The sequence below is a fragment of the Dermacentor variabilis genome, chromosome 9 (genome assembly GCF_050947875.1).
Source record: "Dermacentor variabilis isolate Ectoservices chromosome 9, ASM5094787v1, whole genome shotgun sequence".
NCBI classification, from domain to species: domain Eukaryota; kingdom Metazoa; phylum Arthropoda; class Arachnida; order Ixodida; family Ixodidae; genus Dermacentor; species Dermacentor variabilis.
Window position 1 is genome coordinate 80,488,847 of NC_134576.1, and position 24,547 is coordinate 80,513,393.

The following is a 24,547-nucleotide window of genomic DNA, read 5'->3' on the forward strand; positions in this document are numbered from 1 at the left end:
TCTACGTTGCCATAGGCTCCTGTAATGTCTAAAAAGGCCACATATAACAGTCTGCTTTCTACATTTGATATTTCAATACCCTGAGTAAGAACAAATAAGTTATCATGTAAACGCCTACCTATACTGAAGCCATTCTGAAGTTCTCCCAAAATGCTATTATTCTCTGCCCATGCTTGAAGCTTCAATTTTATTGCCTGCATTGCTAGCCTGTATATTGCCGATGTAATGGGCAACGGTCTATACGAGTGAATTCTATCTTTTTTCCCCTTACCTTCATAAATTAAGCTTCCTTACTTTTTGGCCCTAGTTCACTTATGAGCCTAACGGGAACCTCGTCTAGCCTTGTAGGTGTGCGCTTAAGAATTTTCTCTTCGGCTTTCTTCCAGTTGGAATTTGTCAGCACCAGCTTCTTTTCCACCTGGGTCTCTTTCATGCTCCTTTTTTCTTGAAATGCAACCTCGTCATTGCCTTAGAAAGATTCGGCTGTTATTTTTCGGATTTAGTTTATTGCCGCTTCTTCTTCTATTGTTTCAATCTTTGTCTAGGATACGTTGTTTTATCGTTATGGCTTCCTGCCTAACGATTTTATGTGGTTCCAAAATATTCTAGGTGCGGCTTTCTTTTTCTCACGTTTTTCTGAGAACGAACGTTCATTTTCAGCTTCTATCTTTGCTTGCACCAGTATTTGAACTACCCACTTCTTGTCCCGGTATATTTACCATTAACTGGTTACTTCATCCTGCGGCAACTGCGCCTTCTTTGCCGGCCTGCGCTCTCGGGATGCTTTCGGTCGTTCGGCGATCGCTTTTCGTATCTCCCTGTTCTACCAGCTGTTTGGTTTCTTTTTTCTTTTCCAAAGAACACGTTGGTTCTCTTTGCGTATTTCTGCCGTTATTACCCTTAGAAGGTCACTATATTCCCACTCTTTATTTGGCCCTTTGCCAAGTTCTTCCTCGACTCTTATGACTATATTATTTATTAAGCGTTTAAATTTGGAGTGGATATTTTGCACTCCTTGCTCTTTTTCACAACTACGTATCCCATATTCAAAATGATGCGTTTATGGTCACTCCCTGAGCTGCTATACTCTTCCTCATCAATGACCATTTCTCTCATCTTATCATGCATTCCTTCTCTCATCAGACAGCAATTATTGGTTGATTGCCGGTTTCCCACTTCCCACGTGATCTGCCCTTCACACTTCAACCTCACCCTGTACATGATAAACAGCAGTGGGGATAAAGGGCACCACAGCCTCAGTCCCTTGTTGATATTCCTGTATTCACGATAACGCGGTTACGTTGCTCACAAATGCCTAGCATTGACTTTGCGTTGTTGTTGGTATAGCCATCTAAATCCTATTCCATTTCATTTCATTACCTTAAATACCCACGAGGGGTATTACATAAGGGGTGGGTACATATATTTTGGTGAGCAAGTGTTAACACAACCAAACATCACTGGTAACATTGTTGGCAAAGTTGGATGAGCACGTGACGACTGTGATGTCGTTGGACAGGTCGTTGCAGTCTGCCTATATGTGGGCATTGATGTCACTTAATAGGACTTCAGCACCATTCCCGAAACCCTTAATATCAGCGCTTATGCATTCCACTAACTTATTATTCTTTTATGTGCAATTATTTGGGGCCCACAAATACGTAACGCACAGCCCAGTTTTTTTCGCCCTCATTGTACCGATAACCAACGATGCTCTTGACATTTTGAATTTGCTATTTTCCATTTGGCTTCCTGATGGATGAGCATTCCGACTCCCCCTCCCTCTTCCCGACTTAGTTGTGTTGCACTCTTCCCAAACATAATTCTCAATCACTGGCGGCACTTCGAGTCTCTAAGGTGCGTTTCTGTAACCGTATACACCCCTATTGGTTCCCTATTTGACTGCTCCTCAATTTCTGCCAACTTTTCATTTCATCTGCCGCACTGCATGTTTATGTAGCCGATTGCATGGCGAGCTCTCTTTCTTGCTTTCCTCCTTTTTTGTTATTGACGGCGATGCTAAACTGAGGTTCCCTTAGGGGACCTTCTTCATTACTACCTACTGTGGCCTCCTGAGCACCCGTGGGCCCCCTAAAAAAGCAACAGCGCGACCAGCAAGTCGCCAGCCCACTTCTCTTGCAAGCTTCTAATGAATGTGGGTCCTGGCTCTGTTAACCGACTTTTCGTTGGTTAACAGTGCCCTCTGGCAGCAGGCGAGAACGCTCAGCGCATTTGATTTGTTTGCTGGGGAGCAAACGGAACAGGACGGCCAGAAGCAAACCTGCCAGCGCGCGCAATCTCTGAAGCCATATTGAAGCGCTGTGGTATTGTGCGTTTTACATTAAATGGCGCCACCTGTTTGACTACCAATTGAATTATGTTTTATTCCGGTATGTCATAGTTTGGTTGTGGGGTGCGAATTCGGCGCTTCTCCAGTGCCTCAAGCTGATACTTCAGGGATTGTATGTGTCCTTGAGAGCTGACTTGCATGAAATTATTTTGTGACTTCTGCACGTTATAATTGAATATTAGAATTATCAAACAAGTAGTAAACCGAGTCTGGTGCATTTCGGTAGTGCAAACAGTTATCACGATACTCAAAATCGAAGAACCGGACCTGGTTTTAACCTTCAGGGGAGCAGGCGCCGCGGCGCACAAGAACATTGCCAGATGAATATTGTCGACATTAGCGATCTTATACATCTTCTTAATGCCGTCGTCGCTGGTTAAAACGGTGCTTATGAACTTCCCCACATTCACCACAAATATAACACAAGCACTGCTGCTCCTCACAGAGCGTTTCGAAAAGTAGAAAATTTCCCTAGGCCATCCGTTTTTTCGGTTTTCGTCTCGTTGCCGCAGCATGACACATCGTGCATGTCACCTCGCAGTTAGGACAAAAGGAAAGATGAGAACTTTGCCGAGCATCACCATTTCGTTCCATGCGCAAGACAACGTAAGGGCGCCTCTTTTGTTTGACGTTTTCTTAAACCGGTATACAGCGGATCAATTGTTGCCTCAGATGCGGAATTCCATACAAACATTGCAAAAGCTGCGGATCGCTGAATAGGTAGAATGGGGATATTCTTCCTGAAGCGTTTATTACAATATCGGAAAATGTTAAGGCATATATGAAATCTGGCAGTAATGGTGTCTGTGCATGTGTTGTGAAGTCACAAAGGGCCACCGTATAGTGAAGAAGGACGACGCTCTGTGTGTTGCGAATTTGTTCTCTCAGTGTACTCTTGAGGAGCCAGCTGATGCCACAGGATATCAAATTGGTTCCAAAGAAATGACTTGTTTGTTGACTCTTCTGAAAATGTTACCAAAACTTCATCCTATTTAGCCACAAGTAACTATATCCCAGATAAGGAACTGCCTTGATCCACCTATGTGCCTTAGCCGCTGTACTGTTGCGCTGCAGAGTACGAGCTTGCGGGATAAAATCCCTGGGGCCGAGCGGCACAAACGCCGGCGTCCCGTGCATTACGGGCACGGCATGAGTTCCTCTAGTGTTCCTGTCTGCCTATATGTGGGCATTGACGCCACTTCAAGGGATATTTTCAGCACAATTCCCACTACAGCGCACCTCATGATCAATTTGTGGTTCAGGCACATAAACCCCATTAATAATTTCAGGAACGTGATTGATACACTTCGCACCTTAGGCAAAAAAATGCAGGACACTTTGCCGAGGCTGCATTTACTTTTAAAAATACTGTTGTCATTCTTTGTTTTCTCACTTGCAGGCCCTCGCAAATTCCATCAATAGGCAAGTTCGCATAGCCATTGCTTTAACTTTCTCTGCTGCAATATGGCAAACTAGTTCGCAGGATAAAGCAGAGCAAGACGAATGCAGTGCCTGGACGGACTCTACACTGTTCATGATGGTAAGAGTTTTAGAATTGCGTTATAGCGTCGAAATATTGCCAGTCTTTATAGACAGGTTGCCCGTACAGCATGGACCACGTAATTATGAGCGGCGGATCGTGGCACGTGAATAAAACAAAGCAGATATTATTGACTGTTAGCTGAGAAGCTACCAGACCTTTTTTTAGGGACACGCAAGTAGGTTTTTACGAATGATGTTCTCATTGACAAGGCGTCCATAAAGAAGTGCCCGGCAGACGAAACAAAACGAGCAAGAATCGCACAACACAATACAGAAAACGCGATTACGCACGGCGAGTTTCTATAGAAACAATGGCTAGTGCAAAATTTATACTATCATTTAATAAAAAGTTATATCCCTCATTCCATCAATAATAATTGAGTGCCCAACGACCAGATGTCAATATTGCTGCACAAAGAAAGCTATGGCGGCAGTTAAGAGATATCAATATAAGAAACGATATGTAAAATACAGTGGGCAATACAGTACAGCTTAAAAACGTACATCAGGAGCGAGACCCGAATGATCACACCTAATTTTCCGTGATCATTATGAGCGCAAATATGCACACTCGTTACCATGCAACACCCACATACACAAACTGGAAAGGAGCTCCACAAACTGCATCCTCTCCCACATTTATATAGGCAGTTAAGAACGTGCGAAAAAAATTCACCGACGAGTACGGTTCTCCGTAATGCGAAATTTAAGGGCAGCTCTGTGTGTTTTTATTTCGCGTATCAACAATAGGAAGAGAACAGATAGCGCGCGCTACTCTGGTGCCCTGTTGTAGCCATCATTGCCGAACAGCCCGTGTTGCGTGGCACGACGCTTTCTTCTCAAGCTTTCGTTCCACGAATCACCAGAGAGGTACGTCGTCGCGGGAAAGTCATGCCACCAGTATTAGCGCTGATGACACTCCGTCATATCGAGCCTTGCTTTTCGCCGCTCGCCATCCCCCGTCGCAGGAGAAGTAATACGTGAATCACGATGGCACCGCGGACTGAACTCAGCTGCCGGCACCGTGGACGGGCGTTGCCATACCCACCTCACGCCACCGTGGCCCTCCCACGGAAGCACAGATGAGGTCGTCCAAGCGGCGGTTGATGCCGTGGCCACCGGCAACTCAGCGCATGCGCATGCCTGTTCCCGTCCACTCCTCCACTTCAGATCTTCCAGTTGCCGCTGGATGCTTTCCTTGTAGCCTCCTCCTCCACTTCCCACTTCGCGTGCTCCTTTTTCATCTACCCTGGGCTCCGTGTCGGCTTTCATCGACATTCAATGCAGGAATAGGCCCGGGAGAGCGGCGCTCTAAACATCATTTAATCAATATCACAGACTGAATATGTATGTTGTTCAGAGCCTCGAATACAAAATGACATTTCCGCAGGGACTGTCATTACGGGGAGCCAGCTGCGCTTGATCATCTCCTTTCTTTCTTACTGCGCGCTCTCGTATTCGTTCGTTCAAACATCACTCGTGTGCCTACTTGCGGTCTTGTAATTACCTATGATGTGTTAGCAACTAGCACATCAGCAAGTTTCGTGCACTTCATTTGCCGTGCAAGGGACATGCCTTCTGCATCCAAAAGGGCATCACCCTGCAAGGACTAAGTGCCCTATTTGGCCATAATAAACGTGATGGGATTATATATTGCAAACCTGCATAATTGTCAAGGCAGGATTGCGGCATCAGGCTGATTTTTCACAAGGCTATGGGTGGCCCGCTACGAGCTTTTCTAGCTTGGCATGCTGTTCTCAAGCTTAACATTCCGAAGCAACACGTAGCCTAGCTCACCGAAGCAGGAGTGTTTTGATCATGTTACATGAGCCATGCGAGAGAAATAAAAATCAACGGAGGGCGAAAGCATCCAAGAGGACGTCGAGCAGCTGTATCATTGGGGGCCGATAAGCGCGGTTCATCCAAAAATAACCTAAACGAGTTCGTGGGCCCGAGCCGAGACCTGTGAGTGAAAGCCATTCAGGATCGCGATAGACGCCTACTGGGCGGCGTGGACTGTATATACCAATATATTTCGCAGCGTCCGACCAAACGTAACGATAACAGAGTAAACAAGGCGGTACCTGTCGTAAATAACTTGCAATTAATGGAGAAAGACAAGAATCTTGGTTTTGTAGTCGCTCCTCGGACGGCGCAAACACTATAGGACGTCGAGCAGCTCTTTCATATCATGCCTAAGCGCGCGGCTCATCCAAAAATACCCAAAACGAGTTGGTAGGCCCGAGCTGAGACCTGTGTGCGAAAGCCAATCACGATGGTGATTGACGCCTGCTGGCCGGCGTAGACTGTATATGGCCATGTATTTCGCAAGGTCCGACCAAACATAATGATAATCCGACCAAACATAATGATAACAGAATAAACAAGGTAGTGTCGTTCTTCCTAGAACGCAGAAAGACAAGCATGGTGGTTTTATAGTCGCTCCTCGGACGGCGCAAGCTACCTAGAGGACATCGATCAGCTATTTCAAATCAGGCATAAGAGAGCGGTTAATCCAAAAATACCCTAAACGAGTGGGTAGGCCCGAGCCGAGACCGGTTTACGAAGGCCAATAAGGATCGCGATAGACGGCTACTGGCCGGCGTGGACTGTATATGGCAATCTATTTCTCAAGGTCCGCCCAATTGTAACGATACCAGACTAAACAAGGTGGTGTCGTATTTCCAAGAAAATAACTTAAATTAATGCATAAAGACAAGGATGGTGGTCTTATAGTCGCTCCTCGGACGGTGCAAGCATCCTAGAAGACGTCGAGTAGCCCTTTAAAAGCAGGCACAAGAGAGCGGTTAATCACAAAATAACCTATGAGTTGGTAGGCCCGAGCCAAGACTGGTTTACGAGAGCCAATAAGGATCGCGATAGACGGCTACTAGCCGGCGTGGACTGTATATGGCAATCTATTTCTCAAGGTCCGCCCAATTGTAACGATACCAGACTAAACAAGGTGGTGTCGTATTTCCAAGAAAATAACTTGAAATTAATGCATAAAGACAAGAATGGTGGTTTTATAGTCGCTCCTCGGACGGTGGAAGCAACCTAGAAGACGTCGAGTAGCCCTTTCAAATCAGGCACAAGAGAGCAGTTAATCACAAAATACCCTAAGAGTTGGTAGGCCCGAGCCAAGACTGGTTTACGAAAGCCAATAAGGATCGCGATAGACGGCTACTGGCCGGCGTGGACTGTATATGGCAATCTATTTCTCAAGGTCCGCCCAATTGTAACGATACCAGACTAAACAAGGTGGTGTCGTACTTCCAAGAAAATAACTTGAAATTAATGCATAAAGACAAGGATGGTGGTTTTATAGTCGCTCCTCGGACGGTGCAAGCAACCTAGAAGACGTCGAGTAGCCCTTTCAAATCAGGCACAAGAGAGCGGTTGATCACAAAATACCCTAAGAGTTGGTAGTAGGCCCGAGCCAAGACTGGTTTACGAAAGCTAATCAGGATCGCGATAGACGTGTACTGGCCGGCGTGGCCGACCACACATAACGATACCAGAATAAACATGGTGGTGTCGTTCTTCCAGGACAATAAACTTGAAATTAATGCAGAAAGACAAGGATGGTGGTTTTATAGTCGCTCCTCGGGCGTCGCAAGCGTCCCAGACGACTTCGAACAGCTCTTTCAAATCAAGCCCAAGAGCGCGGTTCATCCAAAGATACCCAAAACGAGTTGGCAGGTCCGAGCCGAGACCTGCTTGCGAAAGGCAATCAGGATCGCGATAGACGCCTACTGGCCGGCGTGGACTGTATATGGCAATCTATTTCGCAGGGTCCGACCAAACATAACGACAATTGAAATAAAGTTTCTATCTATCTATTTTCTTGGAAGAACGACACCGCCTTGTTTGCTCTGAAGAAGATAGACAGACAGAAACTTTATTTTAATGCGGCAGAAGCGCCACTGGCCTCTGCCGCCTGCCTGACCTGGCTAATTAAGGCCTTTTGTCCTGCCAGGTCGGAGCGGGCGAGCTGTGCCTCCCACTGCTCCATTGTGTTTGTGGTATTTGGCCTTTGATGGTGCTTAGTGCACTCCCAGGTTATATGTATTAGGGTAGGTATGCCATCGCACCAAGGGCAGTTGGCCCTATAACGAGTGGGATACATGACGTTTAGCAATTGTAAATGGGGGAATACCCGGTCTGGTATTTTACGACAATTGGCGGCCTCTTGCCTGTTAAGTTGTGGGTGAGGCGGCGGGTATTTTCTGCGGGCTCCGCGCTGATGAGCAAGGATGTCTTTCGCATTTAAATTTGTAGAATTTTATGAGGGATAGTGTGGGTGTTTCGGGTTAGAAGAGGACGCAGTCGCTCGGTTAGTGAGCCCTCGAGCTAACGCGTTAGCCATTTCGTTCCCCTGTAGCCCCGCGTGGCCCGGGCACCAGAGTAGGCGATGATGGTGGTTGAAAGATTTGGGGATTATCGCGAGGCTAACCGCAGTCGCGTGCCCCTTGAGAAACATGCGAGATGTCTCCTGGGAGTCCGTGACCACGACCGAGTCTCTTTGCGAACACTCCGCATGAGCGAGAGCGATCGCCACTGCTAATATTTCATCCGAGATGGGGGATCCCGCCGCGGCCGACGCGGTAATTTGCTGTTGGCTGATCGCGTTCACGACTGCCAGGGCGTACGTCCTTTGGTAGCGCTGCCCCGTCGCCTCTGCATACACAGCTGCGTCCGTGTCGTACGTGCTGGACCTATGGTTATTATAGTATGCTGATAACCATAACCATGCACACGGCGCACTTCACTTCACATTAGTGTCCTAGTGGGGGTGGATTTTCGAGTCCGCAGCCACGGCATATGTTCTTGAGGTTCGGACAAACGTCCGAGCGGTGTCCCTCTTGTATGCACTCCAGGCATGCAAGAGGGACACGCATTTGGGGCGCATGCCTCCCGAGAAGGTGAGGTGAGCGGTATTTGAGCTTCCTAGCATTCGGGCACTTTCAATGATGACTTCTTGGTTGCTGACTCGCAGGTGTTGCTGGAGATCTGCTGATTCGGTGTGTGCTGGGAATCTGTGCACCACCCCTTTGTAGCTATCATCTGGATCCGCAACGTACACGTTGAAGGGGTGTTGCTTGCCTCGCACCTCCATGCACGTGGTTCGACGTATGACGTCCGCCAATTCCAGAAGGTGTGTAGACGATGATGATATTCAGTCCCTCTCGGGTTCGCAGTATGAAATCCTCTCCGGTGATTTTTCACTTGTTCGGTCCGTTTCCTTTGATTATCGTCCCGGTGGCCCGGATAATCGCTTGCGGTATTTCTGTTCTCAGATATTCCTTGAGCATTAGTCCCTTGTGGGGCTTCAGTATTATCTTGATGTCGTTCTTGGGTAATGGTGGCAGAGGCTTCCCCTTCCTCGGGCGCATGTTGCGACGACCGATTTGCCCGTCTTCTTTAGCGCCGCTTGCTGATGACTTCCAAATAGCTTGCAATTAATGGAGAAAGACAAGGATCGTGGTTTTTTAGTCGCTCCTCGGACGGCGCAAGCATCCTAGAGAACGTCGAGCAGCTCTATCAAATCAGGGCCAAGAGCGCGGTTAATCCAAAAATACCCTAAACGAGTTGGTAGTCCCGAGCCGAGACCTGTGTGCGAAAGCCAATCCGGATCGCGGTAGACGCCTACTGGCCGGTGTGGACTGTATATGGTAATCTATTTCGCATGGTCCGACCAAACATAACGATAACAGAATAAACAAGGCGGTGTCGTTCTTCCAAGAAAATAGCTTGAAATTAATGCAGAAAGACAAGGATCGTGGTTTTGTAGTCGCTTCTTGGACGGCGCAAGCACCATAGAAGACGTCGAGCAGCTCTTTCATATCAGGCCAAGAGCGTGGTTCATCCAAAAGTACCCAAAACGAGTTGGTAGGCCCGAGCCGAGACGTGTTTGCGAAAGCCAATCAGGATGGCGATAGACGCCTACTGGCCCGCGTGAACTGTATATGGCAATGTACTTCTCAAGCTCCGACCAAACACAACGATAAGAGACTAAACAAGGTGGGGTCATTCTTCCAATAAAATAACTTTAAAAAAATGAAGAAAGAGAAGGATGGTCATTTCTTAGGGGACCTTCAAAGATGAAGCTTTGTTAGTCGTCAGCAAAAGCTGTTAATGTAGGAGAGATTGCCGTACAGGTCAAATCCCAGTTGGTCACCTTCTCCAGAAAGGCTCGTGTCACAGTGTTTACTAGACGAAGAGAAAATGGCAAATCTAGTTTCCAGAGAGACGCACAAGCCTGGTGTTGCTTTCCGGACAACTGTCAGCGAGGGTGGGTCCTGGCCGGTTAATTTTAGCAGGCTCCTGCGATCTTTGTTTTGTTCATTTGTTCTGTTCATTTCGGCATGACAAGCTCACATAGAACGATCAGTGCAATCTCCGAAATAAAGACTTTCTCAGGTAAGCCGACTTTCGGCTGCAGGCTTTCCGTCTGCGATTCTAACTGCTGTTGCCGAGGCGTGCAGTAGATGGGGTTACCGCTGCTATACAGACCTGAAGGATCAGACCTCCGGTTGTACCGGATTGTCACTCTCCCGTAGGCTCAAAAATATTATGAGGACGTGTGCAGGAGCTGAGTTTCACAGTTTATTTCACCACGGGAGTAATTCGGGGAAGCTGTGCTCTCGCATATGCAATGCCAGCAAACTTGGCTGCGCCTTGACCACCTTTATGAAATATTCCTCTGTCGTGCAGTAAAGTGTACATCGGGCATACCGAGGGATGTTTGAAGGAAACGGAGCACGTGCAAAAAGTAAAGAAATAGCAACCTAAATATGCGCATCTGGTTGTGCATGTCGTATGTTGTTGCTGTGAGCCACGGTTTCATGACACGCGGACTCTTGGCAAAAGCGCAACAGGAACTGCACGTGTGACCCTATAAACATTTGTCATTCAACAAAAAGAGCAGCGTGCGTCAGCGAACCATCTGCATCTTTGTTCCCTGTGGGAGTGTCGTTTTTAAAATTCGCACATGCCTAACTTACATGCCTAACTGTGGGAACTGCGTGTAGGGCGACGAATGTTGACTGGCGAGATATTGCTGGATTTGGGCGCTCTCCCTCTCCCGGTCGTATCGCGTATCTGCCATTGAAATTCTTGCCAGGTGGAGATATATTGCTCGTGGTTAGCGAACCATGTTCGGGCAAGGTCCTCTAGGGTGAAGCATACATTCCTTAACTGTTTCTGTTCATCCCAATAATTAACTTCCTGCACACGATCGAAGTCATCGAGCCGGTCTTCAAAAACGCGCTCAAGCGTCCTCAAGAAGCTTACCATAGAACGGCCGCGGCCAGCGTGGCGTGTGGAGAACCAGCGACGCAGTAGGCTGTCCCATACCGTATGCCTCCTGTGTCTGGCTTGCAGTCGTGGTCGACATCCTCGGCAGACCTTGTAAGCCGCATTCCGGAGGCAGTCTTCGAAGCCGTCAGCTTTTGCGTAGGTAGTCCGCTTCCAGTTCCTGGGGGTCAGAGTACATAGACGGGTACCCAGCAACTCCATCAGTCTGTCTTTGACAGACTGGTGGAGTTGCTGGGTACCCGTGTATGTATGTATATATATAATATTGTGCGTGTGCGTGTGTGTGTATATATATATTATACATATTTGCCAGGGTTTAAAAATGTGCGAATGCCACGTAGCTGGAAAGAAACAAGGTCATGTTTGCCGTAGCTTCGAGATACCTTTTTTTTCATTTTTAAACCGACGGCAAACATTACCTGGCATTCGCATATATTTTTTAAATTCTGGTTAAAGTTAGCTGGGCACGCTGTGTAGTAAGCTCTCGCTGAAAATAAAAGTACAGTTAACGACGGTGGATGAAATTGTTCGACGTTCTTGCAGGAGCGCTTGAACGACGGCGTTTTCGGACCTTTGGAAGGACACAGCATGGCCTTCGAGGATAATGACACCATCACCGCATTGGTAACAACTATTATTATCTATATATTTCAGCAGATGAATTTTCTGACTGTGGTTTGGCAACATGGCAACAGAAAGCTTCCTATATTTCCTTGCGATTAGATTATCAATGGTAACTGTTGATATAGAACCTGAAGGTTCCGCGGCTTATCATTAACGTGCAGAATACTTCAAATAACCAAGAAATGAACACCCCTGGCAGCTCGACTTATTCACCGTCGTGCCAACGTGATGGTGGATAAGCATTAGAATAGCAAGCTGGAGGGCTAGTTGGTCTGGCGTGGTGAATAAGCAGTGCAGTGCAGCAAAACAAACAAAAGTGGAATATTGAGGAGCCATTCCACTCTGAAGGCTGATGAACAGCAAAGCTGGAGCACATCACACAAATTTAGACAAGCGTACATGTACATGTTGAGTACTAAAGTGACTTGTATTGGTGAGGCACTTCAAACCAAGCTATACTCACTGAACCATTTGTCTGCTTTTGAAATGTCTACAGGGAAGTATGAAACAAATATCACAGGAGTAGTGCCATGACGGCTAGCCCAGGCAAATTGTGTGGTCATGAACTTCTCGATAATTACACTTGGGTTCGCCTGGATATGTATGCACAGTTGATATCACATCCCTACAGCCAGTGTCATTGTACCCTTGCGAGTCGAGGGTGCATAGTCGTACATAAATTTTGCCCTTAGAGTATATGGCAATGTCATATACTCTAAAGGCAAAATTGCAGTATATGGCAATGCCTTCTGCTAGTTAGTCCACGTGTTTTTACAAACAATTCAAGTATGTCTATCGACTTGAAAGATGGCACCCTGATTTATTTCATTTATTAGTAGTCCCAGAAAACCGACAGAATGCAAATATTATACCTATCCACAAAAAGAGAGAACTTAAAGGCCAATTAGCTTACTCCCAGTAATATATATTATATTTACCAAAATAATCTCTAATAGATTAAAGGCAACACTGGACTTTAGTCAATCAAGGGAACAGGCTGCCTTAAGGAAGGTATACTCTACAATGGATCACATCCATGTCATTAATCAGATCATCGAGGAATTCGCAGAGAACAATTAGCCTCTCTATATTGCTTTTAGAGATTATGAAAAGGTATGTCACTCCGTAGAGACACCAGCAGAGACATTACGTAATCAAGGAGTACCAGAATGCTTACGTAAATACCTTGGAAAATGTCTATGGAGGTTCTACAGCTACCTTAGTTCTACACAAGGAAAGCAGGAAGACCCCTATAAAAATAGGGGTCAGACACTGAGACACAATCTGTCCACTACTATTCACTGCATACTTGGGAGAAGTATTCAAGCTAATAAATTGTGAAAGCATTAGGTGTAGCGATCGACGACGAACAGCTCAGCAACCTTTGGTTTGCCGATGATATTGTTCTATTGAGCAACAATGCAGACGAGTTACTACAAATGATTCAGTGTAAGATTAGGGTTGAAGATTAATATGCAGAAAACAAAGATAATGATGAATAGCTGGGCAAAGAAACAAGAGTTCAGGATCGCCAGTCAGTCTCTAGAATCTGTGAAGGAGCACGTTTACCTAGGTCAGTTAACCAAAGGGAACCCTGATCATGAGGAAGAAATTCATAGAACAAAAATGGGCTGGATCGCATACGGCAGACATTGTCAGCTTCTCACTGGAAGCTTACCATTATCATTGGAAAGGAAGGTATACAATCGGTGCATTTTACCAGTTCTGACATATGGGGCACAGACTTGGAGACCGACAAAGAAGCGTGAGAACACGTTAAGGATCACGCAAAGATCGATAGAACGAAGATTGCTAGGCATAACGTTAAGAGATAAAGAGAACGGTTTGAATCAGAGCAGACTGGTATAGACAATTTTCTAATGGACATCAAAAGACAAAAATGGAGCTGGGCGGTTCATGTAATGCGCCGGTTAAGTAACCGTTTGTCCATTAGGGTTACAGGATGGATACCAAGAGAAGGGAAGCGCAGTTGGGGACGGTAGAAATCTAGGTGGGGCGACGAAACTGGGAAATTTGCGGGCGCTATGTGGAATCGGTTGGCACAGGACAGGGGTAATAGAGATCGCAGAGAGAGGCCTTCGTCCTGCAGTGGACATAAAACAGACTGATGATGATGATTACTATTCGGTGTGGTAATCTTGAAAGCTGCTTCACCTCCGCAGTAGGTCGGCCCGGTAATTGCATACATCCGGGCTCTCGTCAAAGATGGAGCACGTTGTAACACAAGCAGAATACGCTTGCTGTGTTCCGGAAGTGCTTAAGTGCACTGAAAAATTGTTCTTCTGCATTCCATTTATGTTACTTGTATTTTATAATACCATTTCAACTATTACGAACATCATTTGTTTACAATAAAGTTGGAAAAATTATCGATCACGCGCCCTGGTCAGCCAATCGAATAGCTCGCCCCACTGACGTCGTATGGGTGACTTGCGTCATATAGGTAGGAGCGTCCTAAAATTTCGTTGCGCAGTGTGCTGCGATCGGCAGCGATGTACATTTTAAAACCTTATAATAAATTACACGCTTTTCGCGGAACACTTAGATGCGTCAATTAATGATCAGAAGGACCTACTCTAAAGACTCAGTACGTTTGTAGAAAATCGTCAAAATCGTTTCAGGGTCCCTTTAAGTGCGCCGCTGCGATGCTTCGGTTACTTGTGCATCACTGATCGCACATTACAGTGTCATTGCTAGTGCTCGCGCACGTCCGAGTGTGCACCTCTATTCCTGTCACACTCAGCAACAATACTCGAGGAAGTACGTAGTACTGCAAGTGCGCCTAATGACATATCGAGATCGCACGTTGAAATAGTGAAAAATATTGGTTTCAAATGCGTGACCTAAAATGTTAACTGTTTTTAAGAAGTTTGTATAGCCGTCGATCGTCGAAATATTATCTAATAAATAAAGGCTTGGACTTTTTTATGCCAAGGTCGCAAAGAATTCAAGTCGGGCAAAGGAATATGATGAACTGCGCGCTAAATGTGCTGCTCTGGAAAAAAAGAGCAGGTGAACTTGGAAGGCGACTCACGCATTCGGAGCAGTACTCATGAAACACTAATGTGGAAATACAGGGCGTTGTAAAGAAAGAAAATAAAGAACTTGCTACTATTTTGTCTGATATAGGCACTGCAATCCATGAGCCAATCAGTTCATCTGACGTTGAGCGTTGTCACCGTGTTCCAACACGCAACCCGGATAAAACAAACATTGTCGTTCAGTTTAAATCTAGAGCTAAACGGGACGCCACCTTGAAAAAAGCAAAGAAGACAAGAATCACAAAGAGAGACCTACGATTGGAATCTACATGCCCCGTTTATGTGAACGAACATTTGTGCCCAGCGCTAAAGAGGCTGCTTGGCATGGCAGTGAGAAGGAAATATGAGCATAAATAGAAACCTGTGTGGACCAGCAACGGGAAAATCTATGCAAGGGAAAGTGATACATCTGATGCTGTGCAAATATCGGAAGAACGTGATTTTGCTAGGATTACGTCTGCTGTTTCTGACGTGACTGGGAACGCTCACTAAAAATTGCCATGGAATATCACGATTTCATCTTACCGCATCGTTCACAATTACATTCTAACTCTAGCATTTCTGTTCTACACTTGAATGCTCGATCTGGAGTCAAGGAACAAGAAATTATTAGTAATTTTTTAAATATAATGGCAGCAGTGCTCTGCTGTACATTGATGGCTATGCTGATTGCGTTTTAAATCGAACTGATAGGCGAGGAGGGGGTGTAGCAATCTGTCTCGGCGGGACGGAACTATGAAGAAGTATCCGAGTTTTGTAAAACAACAAACGACTATGAAATTTTAACGCTTAAACATTACTCCGATATAATTTCGGTCGTATATCACCCGCCAAATGGAAATATTCTAGGCTTTTTAAGTTTCTTCGATAATTTACTGGCATATGTATCTGCTCACGAATTTCGACTTGTCTGCGGGGGAGACACTAACATAAATTTTCTTGAACATACTGCTGCTACACTGGATTTTACTAATAGACTTAGCTGTGCGGGATTTGTAAACCTAATTAGCACACCAACTCGTGTTACGTTGTCCTCGTCTACATGTCTCGACATTCTTATCACGAATATTGACACTGTCGTAGAGCATACTGGAACACTAACGTAGGACGTCAGTGATCGTTGTCCTCTGTTTACGACATATCGTTTCAATGTGAGAAAAAGTTGTTCTGGATCTTTTAAAATGCACAGTTTGCAATTATGACTGGTCTTTCCTATACGAAATAAGTGATGTAAATGTCGCGTATTCCAAGTTTATGTCAGCGTTTATACAAATCGACCACGCACATCTTCCTTTCAAAAAGATTAAGCAATCTAAAAAAGTAAGAAAACCCTGGATTACACAGGAACTTCTTAAAATGATAAAACACAAACATAAACTGTACCATAGGATTTCTTAGAACACGCTCGCCTGAAACGCTGACACTGTTTAAAAAGCAGAGAAACAAACTAAATACGGAACTTAGACGCGCTAAGAATTCTTATCATGAGCATCTGTTTGCAAACGCCACTGGTAAACATCCTGAAACCTTGTGGAGCATTATCAATAAGGTTCTTGGGCGCGAAAAGCATGCTACCTCACCAGACAAGATAATTTATATAACAATGAAATTTCAGGTTTAGCACTCGCAAACCATGTCAATAAGTACTTTGCAAGTATAACCATGCTACAGCAAACGCGGCCTGATACCTCATCGTTTCTTTCCGTTTCTGACAGCTTATTTTTCAATCCTACTAGTGAATTTGAGGTATTTAGCACTATCATGAACATTAAAAATAGTAAAGCTCTTGACATTGACGATATCCAAATAAAACCTATCAAGTATGTTTCAGAATACATCACTCCCGCTTTAACGCATATTTTTAATCTAGCTTTACAGTCTTGGGTGTTTCCAGAAAAGATGAAAATGAGTAGGGTAACTGTACTTGTTAAAGAAGGCAACAGAAACGACGGACCCATCTCAATCATTCCAGTATTTTCCAAAGGATTAGAAAAGATTATTTTTCTCGCTTATCAAACTTTTTCGACAGACAAAACATTCTATCTAGGGCTCTGTTCGGCTTTCGTAAAGGTAGGTCAACAGAACTGCTTTGCTCATACTCAAGGAGCATGTACTAAAAACATAGAAAGAAATCTCTTGAGATTGGCACTATTCATTGATTTCAGCAAGGCATTCGATTGCATAAATCATAAAATTTTGCTATTGAAATTATCATAGAATGGAATTAGAGGTACTCCTTTAGCATTATTTGAGTCTTACCTTACTAATTGAAAACAATCAGTGTGTATAAAACACAAGTCAAGTTTTGTTCCTTTACTAAATGGCGTGCCACAAGGGAGCATACTTGGTCCTATGCTTTTTAACCTTGACATTAACGACATTGCTAATATTGATACAACTGTAAAATTTATCGTGTATGCCGATGACACTAATCTTCTCATTTCTGGTCCGAATTCACAAGAATTAATGGAAAAATGTAACTATCTACTCAATAAGCTATCTAAATAGTCAGTCGCTAATTGCCTAAAAATAAAGCCTACGAAAACTAACGTAATGTTATTTCGCGCAAAAAAGAATATCACTAGTAATCACACCTTAGTGTATGCAGGTAAAGAACCGGAAATTTTGGATGAACATAAAATATTAGGCGTCACTTTTTCCTCGCACCTTACTTGGGATAAACATATTGAAAATATCTACACAAAAATGTCCATCACAGGCGTTCTGTTTCGATGTCGGCGACTTCTTCCAACCAAAGCAAAGCTGAACATTTGTTATGCCTTATTTTTTTCCCATTTAAATTACTCTAGCTTAGTGTGGGCGACTACAGGAAAGACAAACATTATGAAAATCCTTTCTTTGCAAAAGAAAATGATTCGGCACATTGACAACATGGGTTATCTGGAGACAACGCGGCCAGCGTTCTTAAAGCATAAAATTGTAAAAATAGAATATTTCTACACGTTTCGCCTTCTAAATTGATTTTATTTTACAAATTCTGCCTTCAAAAATTTCCTAGTGTCTACTGCATCTTTGGCACCAAAATTCAATTCTTCCAATACAAGAAATAGTGATACATGGCATGTTCCGTGGTTTCGTAATAAATATAGCCTACAGTCATTAAAACATTATCTACCACATATTTTAAATAAATATAAAGTTACATATACCTCTTCATCGAAGGAACAGCGAATGCATTTTGTAAACATGTGATCAGTGATTGTTTATAGTTCTGTCAGAGACAACTGTACGTGTTACTGATTTTGTAACCCATACACATGTATTTCTATCTTCTGTTGTATCGAATCTTTTTTTTTTCATTTTTAGTCTGTATTATCTAGTCTCTATATCAGAGCGACTTGTAGCCTACAGTAAAACTTACACACATAATTCCATTTTTCTGATGTATCAAATATGTTTTTTCTCTTAGTCTTTATATTATTTTCGGTCTTGTTATTGTGCATTTATGTAATTAACTTATTCTGAATGTCTAACAATGTTACGATTTTGATACAACCACCATGTATTCCTGGTAATAGACCATCGGCCTAGTCAAGCTGTTTTCCAACAGCTTTTAGCCTTTGGTATCCACCAGAACACCTGTAATTCTGGAAATAAATTGAATTCAATTCAATAAGCAATACAACATTTCAGCGTAATCGCTTGCACTCGTACAAATTCTAGAATATACATGGCTATTCCCTTCGCGGAATGAACCTGAATAGACAAAAATCAGACACCTGCAACCGCGTCTTGTACGTTAGCAGGTTAGTTAACGTTTTGCACGTGTCAATATTCATATCTACTTCTTTTCTCATGTTCTGTGGCTATCTTATGGGATATTGCACCCGAATATTGATTTCTCTGACAATAATTGGCAGTGTGAATGCACACAGGATAAAGTCGCACAATATTAGGGCTAGCTAAGTCACATCATTCTTCAACAGATTCACGCACGAGTTCAAGCCGCTAATTGACTGGTTTTCGTCAATGGCTGAAAAGTGTAACGTTTTGGTGTGCACTTTTCAGCAATTCGTACAAAGGAGCTTGCGGAGGGCCCCAAAGTTAACGCACACTTATATTCCATTAAGGTATTCGGTTGCCGAACATAAGTAGTATAACTAAAATCGGAAATTTGATCAGGCCCTACAATAAAGTTGTGCGGGTGCAGTGCTCCTGCTGTGTCTCGGAAGTCTGATAAGTAATAAATTGTTTTACTAAAAGTAGTCATAGTGGAGTTTCATAGTGTATGTTAAAGGAAGAGAATTGAAAGCATTAAAACGCAGTTGTCTTAGTAGTGTTTACAATCAGACTCAATCAGTTTCATAACAGCATAGTACAGTGATGCATCGATGTATAATTTTAAAGCACGTCTGTACTTTCAGGTCAACTACTCAAGGCACCAGGGCATCAATGCTTTCTGCATACGCAATGCTCACATGATCGTGCACACACTGCCCCTCCACCTGCAGTTCCACCTTTTAAACTTCACGTAAGCAGAGAATGTTTTCCAACTACGAAAAGGGGCTTACGGCTTCCCTATATATATTGTCACGTAGTATTGACGGTGAAGAAAGCAGCAAAACTGAGAATGAGAAAACTAGCGTTTTATTGGGCGAACTTGCGCCGTGAAAACCAGCCTACAGTCAAATAATGGCGACAGCGGCGAACACAGTCGGCAATCGTCGAAAATCTGTGGGTCAAGCACGTCGGCTTTTATACATCAGTCATGGAAGACTCCAGAGTAATCGCTGGTGCCCGCGTGTCTTCCAGAAAGTTCTACGTCATTAGTGTCGCGTATGCATGAAATCAGATTACACAAGGTTCAGTGATGACAGCAGAAAGACCTGTCCATAACGCGTCCAGCGATGAGCGATATTTGTTAGGGAGTTAAAAGCGATCACACGAAAAAGACAAACAAGTACACGTGTCGATACGGAGGAAATACACTGCATAGCCTTCTATTTAAGGACATGCGATTCGTCGTGTCTTCAATATATTGGTGCCTTGCCTTCCTACCTCCGTCAAGCGGCTAGCTGTAAGAGCGCAATGATTGTGGGCAGCACAGTCGTTGATCATAGAAGCCTAACGCTCAAACGCGTCGGCTGCTTATGCATCACTCATCGCACATTACAGCCTCATTACTGGTGCAAACGCATGTCCAGGGGTAGCCACTGCTATTCCAATCAGGCACGGAAGCTGATTCAACAATCAGCAACTACATTCTAGAAGGTTCGGTGAACTGCAAATGGGCCGAATGAACGAGAAGAAACGGGGTTAACTGAGGGGCCCGATTTTTATTAATCATATCTTAAGAAGTCAACAAACAATGGCACCACGGACAACACAGGGGGAATTGTACTTACTAATTAAAATAAATAAAATTACTTGCTACTTACTAAATTTACTAAATTACTTAATACTTACTAAATTTGCAAATTTACTAACTAAATTACTTACTAATAAAATAAATAAAATAAATTAATGAGATTGAAAGTGGATGAAAACAACTTGCCGCATGTGGGGGACGATTCTACATCCTCCGCATTACGCATGCGATGCTCTACCAATTGAGCTACCGCGGCGCCATCTTTCCAGCCACTTTCTGGAGTATTCATGTGTTATACTAGAACTAACCTTCGTAGTATTAGCCAGCGCCACCACACGCAAACATTGGCGCAGTATGTGGAACATCCTTTGTGCCTCTGGCGTCACGAGTACGTGATCTTTCTTGGGTTAAGAGCAACTGATGAATAAAGCCACACATGCTAGCTGAAGGAATCAATGTTGCTTGACTCGACTCTCGTTATGTAATGACCGAAAGAAAGGGCGTTAACCGAGGGGAATGATCTTTATTACTCATATCGTGAGAAGCCAACAAACGAAGACGCCGAGGACAACATATGATCAAACTCGATCAAATATAAATTACTTCATGCATGTGCACGAGGTTGCAGAGCAAACCAAGAAAATAGATATAGAAGCCGTTTAAAATAAATTATCGGATAGGCTGTACCAGTCAGCGCCACCACACACAAACCTTGGCGGCGGATGTGGGACATTTTTTCTGCCGCAGGCATTACGAATACGTGATATTTTTGGGTGAAAGGTACTGGTCAACACACCCATACGTGCTACCTGATGGCATCAGTGTTGCCGGATTTAAGACCCTCCTTATGTATTAAACGAGAAGGAACGGGATTAACCGAGGGAACCGATTTTTATTAGTAATACCATAAGAAGCCAACGAAGAGACACCAAGGACAGCACAGGGGAAATTACTTGTAATGTAGCGAAGAAGACTCGCGCGCCCTGTGGTCGCACTATCATGGGCCCGCCGACAAAGAGGGGCTCACGCTCTCGGTTTCTGACGCTCGACTGAGACGGTCGCGTTTCTGCGTGCTCAAAGTTCCGCGTTACATACTTGGTGGAGCTGTGCTGGGTAGTACTGCCGCAACCACCCTGGAACTACGTAATCGGACACTGCCGGCCATCATACCTAATGACGCCAGCCGAAAATCTCCGGCACCGCCAACGTTGATTGAACCTGGCTCTGTGTTTAACGCGATCCTCCCATCCTCAGTGGTTCCGACAAATACGACGCAAAAGATTGGCTCTCGATATATGAGTGGGTGACTGCCCACAATAAATGGGACGATGCTGAGAAGATCAGTTACGTGAACTTTTATCTCACGGGTGTCGCTAGCGTGTGGTACCACGACCACGAATCCGACCTCAGCACCCGGCCAGATTTCAAGGCACGCATTACGCAAGCCTTCGGTCGTCCTGAGGAGCTGAAGCTCGGTGCCGAAGAGCGCTTGCGCAGCCGTTCCCAGCAACCCGGTGAAAACATCACCAAGTACATAGAAGACGTTGTGGACCTTTTCAAGTGCGTCGATCCATCGATGACTGAGTCTGACGAGATCCGTCATGTAATGAAGGGCATCGAAGACGACGCATTCCAAATGCTCCTCTCGAATAGCCCGCGGACCGTGGTCGAAGTCGCTGAACTTTGTCAAAGCTGCGACGAACTCCGGAGGCAACGTCTACTCATTCGACGTGCTTCGATCCCAGATCCTTCCATTGCAAGTTTAGCCGCTGGGACTAACAACAACCATCTGTGCGGCGAAATCAAGGAATTTATACGCTCTGAAGTTGACCGCCAGATATCCCTACTCACCACCGTCCCAGGGACTACGCCGTCTTTCGCTCCTACCTTGCGCCAGATGCTGCAGGAACAAGTGCCCGAAGCTGTTCAGTCCTCTCGTGCAGTGCCACCATTGCCTAACTGTACCTCTAAGCTACACCGAGGTTGCAGCACGACCACCTCCATCGACTGTTCAGCACCACCGTTTGCTGCACCGCCACGTCCAATCCCCCCAGTGTACGCCACCAGATTACCAGCTAGCACGGGACCCTGGCGGACACCCGACAATCACCCCGTGTGCTTCTTCTGTGGAATCCCTGGTCACGTGGCACGGCACTGTCGCCGTCGCTTATGACTTCAAGGTAATCACGAAACTGTCCGCTCCTACGTTTCGCCAGATTCGTCCTTCTCGCCACCAAATGAGTCGCACTTGCCATCTACGAGCAACGTCGTTCCTTCTGCTGTCGCTCGCCATCCCCTCGTCGCCGCTCACTTTGCCCCATGCGGCGGCATCCGGCCCCATCGGAGCAGGAGAACTGGCTACCGCAGTTCAACAGGCGAGAGCTGCGTTCCAGTCGAACCAGGCAAAGCCTCGCTCTCTTCCGACAAACGTAATCGAAGTATCCGTAAAGGAGTCGTCACACTGGCATTAGTCTACACAGGCGCCGCCGCTCAGTAGTTACGGGAGAACTTTGCCGCAAGCTTTGAAAAGTAATGACGCCCTTATCTGCGCTTCACTCCGAACAGCAAGTTCCCGGTGCATTACCCCTGTTGCCGCATGTACCGCCCGCATTGTCATTCAAGGATACACGTATACAATCGAATTCGTCGTCCTCTCATCCTGTTCATACGTCATCTTGGGAGTGGGACTTCCTTTCCGATCATCAGGCCATGATTGATTGTTCTCGTGCCGAAGTTCAATTTTTCTGCTTCCCGATACCCGTTTACATGACCTTGAGGATTTTGGTGACAAACTGGCCGTTACAGAAGACACCAGGATCCCTCCGCACTCTTCTGTGATAGCGAATGTCTGCTCTACTTTCACCACTTGCACTACTGCCCTGTTTGTACCATCGGACATTTTTGTTCGCCGACGATGTTCCCTTTCCTTCGCTGTCCCAACTGTCAGCGGTGGCTGCACGCGACTGCTCGTTTACAACGCTAAGGCCACGCCCCTCGTCTTACGTCATGGCGAGTGCCTTTGACGTCTTCAGCCTGCCAACTCAGAAATCATCTTTGATGCACCTCTTGACAACAACTGTTCAGACATGTACTCGTTGACTTATAGCTTGCCTTGTTCCCAGCCAACGCAAGACGTCTTCCATAGCTCAGTAGATGCCCTCCTTAGCCCTACGCAGCGTTGACAGCTTCTCAGCCTTCTACGGAAATACCAAACTACGTTAGACTGTCAACAAGCCCCACTAGGCCGCACATTGACTGTACGTCACGAGATCGACACCGGCACCCACGCACCACTGCACCAGAGGCCTTTTCGTGTATCACCCGCGGAGCGCCGTGTTATTGAAAAACAAGTAAGCGAAATGCTTGAGCGTGGAGTGGTTCAAGCCTCTAATAGTCCCTGGGCGTTACCTGTAGTCCTGATTAAAAAAAAAGATGGCTCAATTCCATTTTGCGTCGACTACCACCGTCTTAATAAGATCACACGCAAAGACGTCTACCCTATTCCGCGCATCGAGGATGCTCTGGATTGTTTGCAAGGCGCAGAGTATTTTTCTTCGCTCATTTTACTCTCAGGCTATAGGCAAGTGCCTATAAACCCTGCGGATCGCCCGAAGACAGCCTTCGTGGCCCCAGACGGCCTATATAAGATCAATGTTATGCCGTTTGGGCTTTGCAACGCCCCTGCTACATTCGAACGAATGACGGATAATCTCCTTCGTAGGCTAAAATGCAAGACATGGCAATGTTACCTTAACGATGCCGTTGTCTTTTCTCCAGATTTTCCCACACATCTGTACCGTCTCGAACAAGTCCTGCAGTGCATCGCCGAGGCAGGCTTCCAGCTGAACTTGAAGAAATGTCGCTTTGGAGTCAAGCACCTTACAATACTCGGACACGTCGTATCAAAAGATGGCATACTACCTGATGCGTCGCTGAATTTCCGAAACCCACGTCCCTGAAAGAACTTCGGAGCTTTATCGGGCTCTGCTCCTTCCTACTTTCGTCGTTTTATCCGGAATTTCGCTTCTATTATTGCTCCCTTGATTCAGCTGCTTCGCGGCGGCACACGACTTTCTACTTGGACCACACCTTGCGACGATGCTTTTGAAACAGTGCGGCGTTTGCTCACTTCGCCTCCCGTACCGCGCCATTTCGACCCCACGGCCTTCATGGAAGTCCACACCGACGCCAGTGGCGTAGGACTTGGCCCCGTGCTTGCACAGCGAAAACGTGCCGTTCACTAACGAAAGCGGAATACAACAACTCCGTCACCGAAAAGCAGTGCCTAGCTATCATCTGGGCCCTTCAAAAATTCCCACC

General features: G+C 45.4%; 1 protein-coding gene across 1 annotated transcript in view; it reads left to right on the plus strand.

The window, feature by feature from the left end:
- The window catches only part of LOC142558071 (uncharacterized), a 111,737-nt gene that overhangs the window by 64,213 nt on the left and 22,977 nt on the right, over positions 1-24,547 (plus strand). The window contains exons 7-9 of the mRNA XM_075670234.1: positions 3,750-3,890; positions 11,756-11,836; positions 19,284-19,390. Of these exons, the coding sequence (XP_075526349.1) occupies positions 3,750-3,890; positions 11,756-11,836; positions 19,284-19,390 (329 nt within the window). The remainder of the gene's footprint in view (positions 1-3,749; positions 3,891-11,755; positions 11,837-19,283; positions 19,391-24,547) is intronic.